We start from the raw sequence: 16,278 nt of genomic DNA, 5'->3' as shown, positions 1-16,278 counted from the left end.
ATGTTCTATAAAGCTGCATTGTGATGTCATTAAGGCTCTATTATGACACGTACAGCTTGGAACCACTAGAGCACGCCAGCCAATTACCATTGGAGTTGGAAGTGGGTAAACAAGTACTAGGATATCTTCCTAAGAAGCCACAGCAGCCGGATAAATTGTATGTTCCACCCAACGGCTATTTTATTCAGCCCGTAAGGGGGAAGCAGCGGCCTACAAAATCTCATTCAGGTAGGTAGGTTCAGTTACTTGGAGGTTGGGGAATGCTTATGGGCAAGGCCTTATGTCTCATCCCAACTCGATTATTCAATTCTAAGCGCAAAAGAATTAGCGTCCAAATTTTATGTACGGAATTTAATTCTCTCACTTCCCAATGTCATAGAAACTTGAAATTTGGCACGAGCATTGATTATGTCATAAATGGGAAAAGCTAATGGGTCCCAACTTGATTATTCAATTCAAAGCGCCAAAGAATTAGTGTCCAAATTTTGAGTACGGAATCTAATTCTCTCATTTCCTGATGTCAAAGATAGATGGATAGACAGACAGATAGATATACTGTATGCAATAACCCAGATAGATAGATAGATAGACTGTATGCAATAACCCAGATAGATAGATAGATAGACAGACAGACAGATAGACTGATAGACTGTATGCAATAACCCAGATAGATAGATAGATAGACAGACAGATAGATAGACTGTATGCAATAACCCAGATAGACAGATAGATAGATAGACAGACAGATAGATAGACTGTATGCAATAACCCAGATAGACAGATAGATAGATAGACTGTATGCAATAACCCAGATAGACAGATAGACAGACAGCCTGTATGCAATAACCCAGATAGACAGATAGATAGACAGACAGACAGATAGACAGACAGACAGACAGACAGACAGATAGACTGTATGCAATAACCCAGATAGACAGACAGATAGATAGACTGTATGCAATAACCCAGATAGACAGACAGAGATAGATAGACTGTATGCAATAACCCAGATAGACAGACAGATAGATAGACTGCATGCAATAACCCAGATAGACAGACAGACAAATAGATAGATAGATAGATAGATAGATAGATAGATAGATAGACTGTATGCAATGACACGTACAGCTTGGAACCATAAATACTAGAGCACGCCAGCCATTTACAGTCAGTCTCCATTGGAGTTGGAAGTGGGCAAACATGTACTAGGCTATCTTCCCAAGAAGCCACAGCAGCCGGATAAATTGGATGTTCCACACAACGGCTATTTTATTCAGCCTGCAAGGGGGAAGCAGCGGCCTACAAAATCTCATTGGTCGCTGCTGCCGTCATTTTTAAAAAAGGTACGCTCAGTTCTTTCATGGAGAACAATGTTTAGTGGAGAACTCGCTTATTGGATACAATGTTGCGAGCTGGGGAAAACCCCTAGAATAATCCACGGCACGCAGGCAGACAAGCAAAGTGGAAATAACTGGATTGGATAGCTATGTCTGTCTGTCTTCGCAGCAACGAATATATGTATGTCTGTCTTCGCAGCAACGCGCGACGGGTACGCTAGTGTTCTATAAAGCTGCATTGTGATGTCATTAAGGCTCTATTATGACACGTACAGCTTGGAACCACTAGAGCACGCCAGCCAATTACCATTGGAGTTGGAAGTGGGTAAACAAGTACTAGGATATCTTCCTAAGAAGCCACAGCAGCCGGATAAATTGTATGTTCCACCCAACGGCTATTTTATTCAGCCCGCAAGGGGGAAGCAGCGGCCTACAAAATCTAATTCTCTCATTTCCTGATGTCATAGATAGATAGATAGATAGATAGATAGACTGTATGCAATAACCCAGATAGATAGATAGATAGACTGTATGCAATGACACGTACAGCTTGAAACCATAAATACTAGAGCACGCCAGCCATTTACAGTCAGTCTCCATTGGAGTTGGAAGTGGGCAAACATGTACTAGGCTATCTTCCCAAGAAGCCACAGCAGCCGGATAAATTGGATGTTCCACACAACGGCTATTTTATTCAAAGGGGGAAGCAGCGGCCTACAAAACCTCAGTGGTCGCTGCTGCCGTCATCTAGATATATAAAAACGAAGTATGTATGTATGTCTGTCTTCGCAGCAACGCGCGACGGGTACGCTAGTATGATATACAATACTGATGGGGGGCAGCCCTTCCCCACAATCCCTTCCCCATCCTGATTTGTTCTGACCATGAATTTAAAGGAGCAGTATTCTGGAAAGAGATGTACAACAGCTGTGACTCTATGCAATGAAATACCCACACTAAACACAGTGAATATTTATATCGGGGGTCATTCTCCCCGTTATCCGAGGGGGCTGCACCTACCTTGGGGGCAGATGCAGGAAGACAACTTACCCTGCGTGCATGAACATGTAACTGAGGTATCGCCACATCTGTGCCCGGAGCTGGGGGTGATACACCAGAGGGTTCTTCTTCAGATACTGGGAATGTGTCACTTGCAGGACGAAGCGGTCTAGCAGCAGCCCGTAGTAGACAAAGATGGCGACCTGTGACACAACCCCTCAGATTATATAGTGACCGTTGTTGTCCCACAGGGTACAGGGCTAAACTATCATCTCCTCCACCAGGGCGGCGACACTGACACACAGAAATAAGATGCCTCTAAGAGGTCGCCTACAAGACGTGGCATGGTTGCCATTTTTCTTTAGCCATATTTTATGAGATGAGACTTAAGATGGCAGCCTCTGGTCTTGTGTAATGAAGCTTTGCTCAGTCTGCATGTGCTGCCATCATACAATCCGACCCTCAAACATGGATGGGGGGGATTCCTGGCAGGACCGCGGCTGGACTCACCTCTACAATGGTGACTGTGATCATGAACCAAGGAGGGGGACACCCTGTGTAGTTGTCATAGAACCACTTCCGGTCTATCTCTCGGGGCAAGGTCTCATAAGCAACATGGCGAATCAAGCGTTGTGTAAGGTCCAAGCTGGACTCTTCCATAAGAGTCTTACTGCATAAGTGGCGGTTTCCTTGCAGAATTGCACGGCGGAAGCTGTTCGACCTCTTATTGCACAACTGGAAGACAGAAATAAGGATTATTATATTATATAACATGCAGTCAGGGAAGGACTTCTAGAGGTCACATGACTATGGCCGGCACGTTATTTCATACACTGACATTGAACTTGAGTTGCAGTGATGACACCATGAATCCCACCTCTATAGACAATAACAGGGTCCTTGCTGGGTCTTCCAGTGTCTGAGCACTCACCAGGTTCAGGACGTCTTGGTAGCAGATCTTGCCCTCAGCATTGCTGTGTGCAAGGGCTAGTAGGACATCTAGCTTGTGAGGGTCCAGCTCAGAGCCATGTTTCTGCAGGAGGGTCCAGAACTGTCCACTGCTGATGTAGCCACTGGTCTCACTATCAAACTGGAAGAAGAGAACACAGGCTAAGGCCATGGATGCTAGCTCCTTCCCCGTCTACCATCAAGTGGACACCGTTGTAGAGCATCCATGGAGCAAAGTACATCAACAAACATATCCAGCAATTAAATCAATATAAGAAACCATCATGGAACTCACTACATATATGAAACATGAAGAGTCCACCACATCCACGTCACATGACAAGACCAACTACATGCATGTAACATAAGGGAACACACTAAATCCATGTAAAGTGAAGGGATCCACTATATGCATGTAATAGGATAGGACTCACCACATATATGGAACATGATGGGGCCAATGGCGTACCTTCTAGCTGGTGGGCCCTAATGCAAAACCTGTAACAAGGCTCCCAACTATACAGCTTTATTTATAGCACTGGTCTCCTCATATGGGGTAAAGAGATCTTATGGGCCTTCAAAGGCTCCTGAGCCCGGGTGTGACTGCATCCTCTGCACCTATAGTAACACTGCTAGATGGGGCCATATAATACTGATGTTATTCATGACAACAACCCACAGCGAACAACAACCCAAATTAAGCATATTAAATGTTCAGGAATACACATGCCATGTAACAATGAGCACTTGGGGTTTATGGTTCAAGGAGACATTTTGGCTGTTTTTTTTTAGCTTATCAAAACAAGCTATTAAAAAAGGACTGCCTAGGAGGAACTAAAGATACCACCCAATAGGAGCCAGAGACACTGCCCAGGAGGAGCCAGAGACAGCAGAAGAATCACTTGTACTTCATGTGGCCAGTACTCACTATAATATTCAGGTCTCCTCTTGTTTTTCTCCTTAGTCCTCTTATTTTCCTCCCCTTATTCCTCATATCTGTGAATTATTCTTGACACCAACTTTTTGCTGACTACTTTTCTATCTACTTCTTTGGGTGACCTAGTACTGGAGGCTATTCTGCTGGTTCTGATCAATTGCTTGTCCCAGTCTACACTCCTGGCCCATTTTCTGGTTTATTGCATCCTGCCTGCTATCCTGGTGATGAGACCCAGCTATATTATCAACCACAACTCCACTTTCTGCCATAATATCCCCAAAACCCTGACACTATTCTGGTAACTATGACCTGGGGATCCTTCGCAGCGAAGTCCAGAACTCCATATGCAGGTTAAAATGGTGAAAACTAGGGAATCCCTTAAGATAGGTTTACACGGTGCAAATCAATGAAAACCATGAGAGAAACTCATAGGTTTAAGGCCTCCTTCACAAAAACTGGGTGTGCAATACGCAGAGAATAGAACCCATTGATTTCAAAGGGTTCCTTCTCACTTGCTTTTTGCATGCACACTTCCCGCGTGCGCAGAGAAATAGAATGTGCTCTATTTTATGCAAATTTGTGTACCAAAGAGCCCCATAGAAGTCACTGGGGTGCGCGATATGCAAGGATTTGCATGGAAAACAGCGCAAAACCACAGAGAAAAGAACACATCTGGACCTGATTAGGCTTAATAGTCTTTCACATCAGGATGATGGGGTGTTGCGCACACATATGAACAGGACCTGCCTGTGCAAAAAGTACAGTACAACGCATAGACATGTGTGCTAAAGCACCTCGTTCACGGCACAAATATGTTGCACTCAGGCGCGCAATTGCACATACGCCCGTCTGAAGGAGGGATTTCTGCCGCTGATTTGCATTACTGCAGCCAGAGATCTGTATGACATTCGCTTCGTTCAATGACAAGTCCTGTCTTTTTCTTCTGCAATGCAGGTTTCAAATCTGCGTGCAGAAACCGTCTGTGCAGTATAAACTACAGTGCTATAGACTGCTATAGACTACAGTGCTATAGACTACAGTGCTATAGATTACTATAGACTACAGTGCTATAGACTACAGTGCTATAGATTACTATAGACTACAGTGCTATAGACTACAGGGCTATAGATTACTATAGACTACAGTGCTATAGATTACTATAGACTACAGTGCTGTAGACTGCTATAGACTACAGGGCTATAGATTACTATAGACTACAGTGCTATAGACTACAATGCTATAGATTAATATAGACTACAGTGCTATAGACTGCTATAGACTACAGTGCTATAGATTAAAATAGACTACAGTGCTAAAGACTGCTATAGACTACAGTGCTATAGATTAATATAGACTACAGTGCTAAAGACTGCTATAGACTACAGTGCTATAGATTACTATAGACTACAGTGCTGTAGATTACTATAGACTACAGGGCTATAGATTACTATAGACTACAGTGCTATAGACTACAGTGCTATAGATAAATATAGACTACAATGCTATAATCTACTATAGACTACAGTGCTATAGATTACAGTGCTATAGACTACAGTGCTATAGATTACTATAGACTACAGTGCTATAGACTGCTATAATCTACTATAGACTACAGGGCTATAGATTAATATAGACTACAGTGCTATAGACTGCTATAGACTACAGTGCTATAGATTACTATAGACTACAGTGCTATAGACTACAGGGCTATAGATTAATATAGACTACAGTGCTATAGATTAATATAGACTACAGTGCTTTAGACTACAGGGCTATAGATTAATATAGACTACAGTGCTATAGATTAATATAGACTACAGTGCTATAGACTACAGGGCTATAGATTAATATAGACTACAGGACTATAGATTACTATAGACTACAGGGCTATAGATTACTATAGACTACAGTGCTATAGATTACTATAGACTACAGTGCTATAGACTGCTATAGACTACAGGGCTATAGATTACTATAGACTACAGTGCTATAGACTGCTATAGACTACAGGGCTATAGATTACTATAGACTACAGTGCTATAGACTGCTATAGACTACAGGGCTATAGATTAATATAGACTACAGTGCTATAGATTACTATAGACTACAGTGCTATAGACTGCTATAGACTACAGGGCTATAGATTAATATAGACTACAGGACTATAGATTACTATAGACTACAGTGCTATAGATTAGTATAGACTACAGTGCTATAGACTACAGGGCTAAAGATTAATATAGACTACAGGACTATAGATTACTATAGACTACAGGGCTATAGATTACTATAGACTACAGTACTATAGACTGCTATAGACTACAGTGCTATAGATTACTATAGACTACAGTGCTATAGACTGCTATAGACTACAGGGCTATAGATTACTATAGACTACAGTGCTATAGACTGCTATAGACTACAGGGCTATAGATAACTATAGACTACAGTGCTATAGACTGCTATAGACTACAGGGCTATAGATTAATATAGACTACAGTGCTATAGATTAATATAGACTACAGTGCTTTAGACTACAGGGCTATAGATTAATATAGACTACAGGACTATAGATTACTATAGACTACAGTGCTATAGATTAGTATAGACTACAGTGCTATAGACTACAGGGCTATAGATTAATATAGACTACAGGACTATAGATTACTATAGACTACAGGGCTATAGATTACTATAGACTACAGTGCTATAGACTGCTATAGACTACAGTGCTATAGATTACTATAGACTACAGTGCTATAGACTGCTATAGACTACAGGGCTATAGATTACTATAGACTACAGTGCTATAGACTGCTATAGACTACAGGGCTATAGATAACTATAGACTACAGTGCTATAGACTGCTATAGACTACAGTGCTATAGATTACTATAGACTACAGTGCAATAGATTACTATAGACTGCAGTGCTATAGACTGCTATAGACTACAGGGCTATAGATTACTATAGACTACAGTGCTATAGACTGCTATAGACTACAGGGCTATAGATTACTATAGACTACAGTGCTATAGACTGCTATAGACTACAGGGCTATAGATAACTATAGACTACAGTGCTATAGACTGCTATAGACTACAGGGCTATAGATTACTATAGACTACAGTGCTATAGATTACTATAGACTACAGTGCTATAGATTACTATAGACTGCAGTGCTATAGACTGCTATAGACTACAGGGCTATAGATTACTATAGACTACAGTGCTATAGATTACTATAGACTACAGTGCTTTAGACTGCTATAGACTACAGGGCTATAGATTACTATAGACTACAGTGCTATAGACTGCTATAGACTACAGGGCTATAGATTACTATAGACTACAGTGCTATAGATTACTATAGACTACAGTGCTATAGATTACTATAGACTACAGTGCTTTAGACTGCTATAGACTACAGTGCTATAGATTACTATAGACTACAGTGCTATAGACTGCTATAGACTACAGGGCTATAGATTACTATAGACTACAGTGCTATAGACTACAGTGCTATAGATTACTATAGACTACAGTGCTATAGATTACTATAGACTACAGTGCTATAGACTACAGTGCTATAGATTACTATAGACTACAGTACTATAGACTACAGTGCTATAGACTACAGGACTATAGATTACTATAGACTACAGTGCTATAGACTACAGTGCTATAGATTACTATAGACTACAGTGCTATAGATTACTATAGACTACAGTGCTTTAGACTGCTATAGACTACAGTGCTATAGATTACTATAGACTACAGTGCTATAGACTGCTATATACTACAGGGCTGTAGATTACTATAGACTACAGTGCTATAGACTACAGTGCTATAGACTGCTATAGACTACAGGGCTATAGATTACTATAGACTACAGTGCTATAGACTACAGGGCTATAGATTACTATAGACTACAGTGCTATAGATTACTATAGACTACAGTGCTATAGACTGCTATAGACTACAGGACTATAGATTACTATAGACTACAGTGCTATAGACTACAGTGCTATAGATTACTATAGACTACAGTGCTATAGATTACTATAGACTACAGTGCTTTAGACTGCTATAGACTACAGTGCTATAGATTACTATAGACTACAGTGCTATAGACTGCTATAGACTACAGGGCTGTAGATTACTATAGACTACAGTGCTATAGACTACAGTGCTATAGACTGCTATAGACTACAGGGCTATAGATTACTATAGACTACAGTGCTATAGACTACAGGGCTATAGATTACTATAGACTACAGTGCTATAGATTACTATAGACTACAGTGCTATAGACTGCTAAAGACTACATGGCTATAGATTACTATAGACTACAGTGCTATAGACTGCTATAGACTACAGTGCTATAGACTGCTATAGACTACAAGGCTATAGACTACAGTGCTATAGACTGCTATAGACTACAGGGCTATATATTACTATAGACTACAGTGCTATAGACTGCTATAGACTACAGTGCTATAGATTACTATAGACTACAGTGCTATAGACTACAGGGCTATAGATTACTATAGACTACAGTGCTATAGACTGCTATAGACTACAGGGCTATAGATTACTATAGACTACAGTGCTATAGATTACTATAGACTACAGTGCTATAGACTACAGTGCTATAGATTACTATAGACTACAGTGCTATAGACTACAGTGCTATAGATTACTATAGACTACAGTGCTATAGATTACTATAGACTACAGTGCTATAGACTGCTATAGACTACAGGACTATAGATTACTATAGACTACAGTGCTATAGACTACTATAGACTACAGTGCTATAGACTACTATAGACTACAGTGCTATAGACTGCTATAGACTACAGTGCTATAGACTGCTATAGACTACAGGGCTATAGATTAATATAGACTACAGTGCTATAGATTACTATAGACTACAGTGCTATAGACTACAGGGCTATATATTACTATAGACTACAGTGCTATAGACTACAGTGCTATAGATTACTATAGACTACAGGGCTATAGACTACTATAGACTACAGTGCTATAGACTGCTATAGACTACAGTGCTATAGATTACTATAGACTACAGTGCTATAGATTACTATAGACTACAGTGCTTTAGACTGCTATAGACTACAGTGCTATAGACTACAGTGCTATAGATTACTATAGACTACAGTGCTTTAGACTGCTATAGACTACAGGGCTATAGATTACTATAGACTACAGTGCTATAGACTGCTATAGACTACAGGGCTATAGATAACTATAGACTACAGTGCTATAGATTACTATAGACTACAGTGCTATAGACTACAGTGCTATAGATTACTATAGACTACAGTGCTATAGACTGCTATAGACTACAGTGCTATAGACTGCTATAGACTACAAGGCTATAGACTACAGTGCTATAGACTGCTATAGACTACAGGGCTATAGATTACTATAGACTACAGTGCTATAGACTGCTATAGACTACAGTGCTATAGATTACTATAGACTACAGTGCTATAGACTACAGGGCTATAGATTACTATAGACTACAGTGCTATAGACTGCTATAGACTACAGGGCTATAGATTACTATAGACTACAGTGCTATAGATTACTATAGACTACAGTGCTATAGACTACAGTGCTATAGATTACTATAGACTACAGTACTATAGACTACAGTGCTATAGATTACTATAGACTACAGTGCTATAGATTACTATAGACTACAGTGCTATAGACTGCTATAGACTACAGGACTATAGATTACTATAGACTACAGTGCTATAGACTACTATAGACTACAGTGCTATAGACTACTATAGACTACAGTGCTATAGACTGCTATAGACTACAGTGCTATAGACTGCTATAGACTACAGGGCTATAGATTACTATAGACTACAGTGCTATAGACTACAGGGCTATATATTACTATAGACTACAGTGCTATAGATTACTATAGACTACAGGGCTATAGACTACTATAGACTACAGTGCTATAGACTGCTATAGACTACAGTGCTATAGATTACTATAGACTACAGTGCTATAGATTACTATAGACTACAGTGCTTTAGACTGCTATAGACTACAGTGCTATAGACTACAGTGCTATAGATTACTATAGACTACAGTGCTTTAGACTGCTATAGACTACAGTGCTATAGATTTCAGTGCGGCTTCCCATTTATATAAATGATGCACTTATATGATGCAGATTTTATGGGGAATTGGCAACAAATCCACGGAAAAATACGCTGTGCGAACAGAATCTTAGACCACAGACTATCCAGCGGCAATCACCGACTGCAATTTAGAGAATCCACTATGTGCTAAGAGTCCTTCTCCGCTTCCTCCTCTTCTTCTTCTCCGCTTCCTCTTCTTCTCCTCCCTTTCTTCTTTTACTCAGTCTTCGGGCAGCAGCAAGTTGTAAGTGCAGAGTGTTTCATCTCACTCATATCTCAGTGACAGAGAGGCCATTGTTATTCAGAGACATCCAGCTGAGACACAGGGTAAAGAACTGCAGACAAAAGGGTGACAGATGGTGGAGAAGTCCTGGACACAATGGGGGTTATCCTCTTATGTGGAGGAGGGGCTGCCGTGTATTACTCTTCACAATAGACTTTTGTTTGGATACGGGCGCGGGTGGGGTTCAGGGCTGAGGGGCAGCAGGTGCTGGGCACTCCACATAACTCATGCCATTCTCATGCATTAACCTGGGGTCACATACTAGCAGCAGCAATGACAATGAACAATGATGTGAACCCCAGAACTAATCCCTCTGAGTTCACATGACACATCTGACTTCCCAAACTATCTCCTGGGAATGGAAAACTGTGAGAAGTTTTTGTTCTCTTCAGATCGCCATGATGGGTGCTGCACTTTCACATACAACATAATGGTCCCTATTGCAGCAGGATTTCCATACACACAAGAAGTCATGCTCTATCTCAGCCGCCATGTTACTGTAGGGATGATGGATTATGGATAGCGTTTTCAGTGAGGTCTGGAGTTTTAATCCTCCCCATGCTGCGGGCTCACATAGGATGTGGCGTGGGTCACACAGGCTGATCGCATTACATTTTATGGCAGCGTCATCCCATTGTCAGAGCTCAGTACCCCAAGATAATGACAGTAAATCAGGAGGAGTATAATCCCAGTCATGAGAGAGTGACTTCTGTGCTGCAAAATATCAAGAGGCGACGACGCAGACAATGGAGAGTTCAGTAACAATCTGTTCTCTGTCCAGTGGTCCTATGACATAGGAAGAGGATTCCGGAGGACGGGTGAGAATCTGCACCCCACATCCCGAACCGAGAAATGATAGCTCAGATAGCTCTCCTACCAAAATAGTCTGTCCTACTGGAGGACCCTGCTCATTCCATTATGTCTCTCTCAGTCTGTGACCTTCCACAAGGTCAGCACACTTTTCTCCTCAATTACTCTGTGCTGCTCCACACAGGGCGGCCCCTGCTTTTTCCACTATACTACGTCAGATTTACATGGGTGAGTTTAACGCCCGAGTTCCATCTGATAGTGAATTAAAAATGCACGTAATAATAACACATTCATTTCAATGTGTTTATTTACGTGACCAATTTTTTTCTTGAACTAATGGTCCAAAAAAGGAAAAGCGCAGCACGTCCGATTTTTGGGCAATTGTGTTCGGGAATTGCCCATTAGTTGCTATGGGAGGAAAATGAAAATTGTGTGTAAATGCAAGTTTCAATGCCAGTGTGATGCGATTTTTCTATTTTTTACTATTAATTTTCCCGTGCATAAAAAAAAAAATCCCATGTGCATTGAACTCACTGGAAAACAAAACAAAAAAATGCTGGTTTACAAGCGCCATATTGGTCTGACTTTCTCGGACAGATATCGCACGCACCCGTGTAAATACAGTTTCACTCTCCATCTATAATCAGGGTTGTCAACAGATCATAAAGTCCAGAACAGGAATAAAAGTCGGGGATATTTTATCAGCCTTTGTGAACGAATATGTTTGTATGAGCGATTTTCTTTGCAGCCGGCGGAGCCTTATGGATGACCGTACCTCTAGTTATCACCATTATTACAGTTCACAGTAAACGCTACTATTTATATCAGATTCACGGATCTGGACGCAGATTTTTCCCATTCATAAGGCTTAATCCGTGTGTGAATCCATGGTAGAAGCTCATTTCTGACGCAGTTTTTGGAGGTGGAATCCACATGAAAGATAGCATAGTAAAGGCTTATTCACACGCGCATATTTATCATCAGTATTTTGTGAGGTAAAAACCAGGAGCTGGTCCAAAATACGGAAGAAATGGAAATCTTTCCGTTCTACTTTCTCTCCACTCCTGGTTTGGCTCACAAAACACTGATGATCAATACACCCATGTGAATAAGCCCTTACTGTATAAGACCAGGCTAACACAAACGTACGGTAATATACTATGCAAAAAGCACAGTGTGTTAACTGCGTATCCTTGCGCATTGACGCATTTTTGCACGCATATGCCTGCACGTGTACAGCGTATTTTACGCACGCTTTCATGCACTAATTTCCTGGTTTCTTCTCTTTTTTTAAATCTTTCTTCTCATGTTTCCTAGGCACATGCCTAAAAAACACCTTATGTACGCAATGTAATTGCATAAATACTGCGTTCCAAACGCACAAATAGAAAACAATAGGGCTGTAAGCACATAATATGCAATAACATAAAACATGCTGAGTTCTTTTTTACGCGCGCAATATGAGCAATAAATATAGGCAAGTGTGAATGGAAAGGAAAACCAGAGCACTTTCACTGACTACATCACCGTATATCGCAGATTGCGTGCGTAATATGCAATTCAAATACGTTCATGTGAACCCGGCTTTAGGCTGAAAAAAATATGTATACATCTAGTTCAATCTATTACCCCACAATGTTGATCCAGAGGAAGGCCAAAAACCCGAATTAGGTAGAAGCCAAATTTTCTTCATTTTAGGGAACAAAATGCCGTTCTGACTCCAACCTGGCAATCGTAATAATCCTTGACTCAACGACCCTTCTGAAGTAATCAGTGACTACAACAAATAATATTGTTACACTCAAGAAAAGGCGTCCAGGCCCCTCTTGTACTCTTTGATCAAATTTGCCATCACCACATCCTCAGGCAGAGAGTTCTATAGTCTCACTGCTCTTACAGTAAAGAATCCCCTTATTTGCTTTTAATTTCCAGTCATTGTTACAAGGCTTATATAAGGAGTCTGACTTTGGCTTGAAGGAATGCTGCCTTCCAATAGGTGGCACTGTGGAGGTATTATTCCATTTCCCTTATTTGCATTTCCACCCACAGAGACTCCACAATCTCACTCCTATATATCTTCCTGTAATATTGGCTTTAAACAGGATTTTCTAGAGAGATAAAGCCTCCCCCTTTTCTGTTTTTTATGTTTCCTTCTGAATAGACTGTAACCCTTTCACAACTTTCATCCAACCAGGTCTCAGCTATTCCAACTATGTTATAGTTTTCCCCAGAAATAACTACTTCCAGTTTGTCAACCTCATTGGTCAGACTTCTAGCATTAGTCACCATTAGATGACATCATCAGGACAGGCGATGTGTGGTGATGCTTCATATGTTCTTCTATATAAGGGTGAAGCTTCTGTGTAATAGAGTTTGGGACAAGGGACAGAGCTCTGCAGGAGCTGCAACACAAGACATGAGATCATCAGTCACAGGTTTCTGCTACAGCACATCACACCCAAGCTTGGTATCCCCCGCTTGACACCCAGCAGAGATATGATAATAACAAGCTCCTCATACGCCTTCCATCATGGTAGCTGTCACTGTCCAATGACACGACCGCCGGCAGCTGCAGTGGGGATTCCGCGCACTCTGTGGTCATTACCCAGAATCCCCTCCTCATTCTGTATCATGCTGGTGGGAGGCATCAGAGCAGGAACAGAAGTGGCTGGAATGTCTGACATTTCATTACCGAGGAGACCTCATCAATACAATCACAGGAATTTGCAGAATGACCCCCCTTCCTCGCTCCCAATAATGGTCTGCATTGTCCTAGGGGGGTAAAGGTCCATATAGATATTAGACAAATAAAAATATATAGGTGCTATGTTCCCTTTAACTAATTAGAACCAGACAGTGAAACATTTTCTATTTTTATATCTGTTTTTAATTTCAGGCTGTAGATTTGTATTCTATAGTCTGCACATGACTATGGGGGCGGCCATCCTGCCCGAGCTGCATCTAACAGATGCCGTGCAGCAGGAATCATACAACGGACAGGAGGGACCTGCTGACTTCTATGGGAGATCACGTGATATCAATATATTTGCATTGTGTTTATTCGCAAGAGATTTTACTCTCAGACCGATGGTCCGAAATAGAAAAATTATAAGATTCTCTATTTTAGGGGGGCTCTTGATTAAGAATTGCCCATTATTTCTGATGGGAATGTGAAGAAAAAAAAATTTAAATCACATCACACTGGTATATGAATGCGATTTTCATGAGAGTGCAATGCCTTTTTTTCTATTTTTACTGTTGGATCAGCATGCGATTTTCCGGTTTCTCCCCCAATGATTTCAATGGGGTTTAAAAACAACGGAAAGCAAATAGAAAGGCTTCTGTTGGCTTCTAATCATCAGTTTTCCGTTTTTCTAAAAAAAAAATGCTGCAAAATCCACTACCCAGCGGAGTTGTCAACCGTCCATAAAGTTATAGACAGTCTGCAAGATCAGTAGTGTCTGGCGGAAAAAGAACACTGACCGTGATTTTTTTTCAAGTTTGCATTGCGCGTACGTCTGATGATGCGCAGTGCAAATTGTCATTCAATCCGTGCGCAGTTCTTGCGAACATCCAAGGTCCGCCAACCATCTGCGAATAGTACCGTGATGGAGTGAGTGCACCGATTACTCCAGGCCAGAAAACTCCCTCCTCCACAGCAGAAAGTGCCTTCGTCCACAGGTAATAAGAGCGACAGAAGGCCAGGGACAGGATGACAGACGGGGCACTGGCAGTGCAGAGGAAGGAATATCAATCACTGCTACTGCTGCCTATTAACATGCTGCTACTGTGCTGTTCTGGTGGTGGACTGTCTGTGCTCCATGCGGCATGCTGACGTCAATGAGAGCCGTGCTTGCAATTACGAGCGCTGCCACTCCGACCCCGGTGTAGCCCGGCACGGACAGCCGATTCAGCCTGGAAAACCCCTTTAATTGCAGGTCGCCTGAGGAGATAGGCATATGGTGGGTTACGTTGGGTTGACACATAGCTCACCACCCTCATCAGTACCTTAGGAATAACTTCCATATATTATATTATATACACACAGACTACTGCCGTCTTGCTTATAGAATTCCGCATGACTTTGCATTTTGAGAGCGCACAGAGATCTCTCATTTCCTAGTGGGAGAGCGTGAAAGCCCACAAGCCTCATACAAGACTTGCTATCAGAGCTAAAGCTATTTTGAGCCATAGTTGTCATCAAATGCCAAGAACAGCAGCAAAAAACTGATGCCATAACTATTAGCAACAGTAGGGCAGATTATGTCATTAGAATGGCTGGTCTTATACTTCAAGAGCCCCAGCAGATGAAAAAAACCCTGACAATGGACGCTAGTAACCTTACAAAAGCAGGCAAGTCCCCACTCACACGGCAAATGGAGAGAAACAGGTGGAAAACCCGAAAATGGTGTTTGGAGATATAAGGATGGTCGATTCTGTCCTCCCCTGGCTCTATACTGTTTTACTAGACCTATCTCCCATCGCATGTCTTAAAGGGGTTGTCCCGCGCCGAAACGGGTTTTTTTGTTTTTTTTAACCCCCCCCCCCCCCCCGTTCGGCGCGAGACAACCCCGATGCAGGGGTTAAAAAAACACACCGGGTAGTACTTACCCGAATCCCGGCGGTCCGGCGTCTTCATACTCACTTGCTGAAGATGGCCGCCAGGATCCTGTCTCTCTGTGGACCGCATGGCTTCTGTGCGGTCCATTGCCGATTCCAGCCTCCTGATTGGCTGGAATCGGCACGTGACGGGGCGGAGCTACACGGAGCCGG

At 41.6% G+C, this 16,278-nt stretch overlaps 1 protein-coding gene across 2 annotated transcripts in view; it reads right to left on the bottom strand.

Moving 5' to 3' along the window:
• LOC136587590 (rhomboid-related protein 3-like) overlaps positions 1 to 16,278 on the bottom strand; it is a 42,926-nt gene that overhangs the window by 3,315 nt on the left and 23,333 nt on the right. For both annotated transcript variants that reach the window (XM_066586271.1, XM_066586272.1), the window contains exons 2-4: positions 3,268 to 3,426; positions 2,847 to 3,071; positions 2,388 to 2,539 (exon numbers count right to left, since the gene is read on the bottom strand). In XM_066586271.1, coding sequence (XP_066442368.1) covers positions 2,388 to 2,539; positions 2,847 to 3,071; positions 3,268 to 3,426 — 536 coding nt within the window. The remainder of the gene's footprint in view (positions 1 to 2,387; positions 2,540 to 2,846; positions 3,072 to 3,267; positions 3,427 to 16,278) is intronic.

The sequence above is a fragment of the Eleutherodactylus coqui genome, chromosome 13, assembly GCF_035609145.1.
Source record: "Eleutherodactylus coqui strain aEleCoq1 chromosome 13, aEleCoq1.hap1, whole genome shotgun sequence".
NCBI classification, from domain to species: domain Eukaryota; kingdom Metazoa; phylum Chordata; class Amphibia; order Anura; family Eleutherodactylidae; genus Eleutherodactylus; species Eleutherodactylus coqui.
The sequence above is the reverse complement of the archived record's forward strand: the minus strand, read 5'-3'. Positions and strand labels throughout refer to the sequence as shown.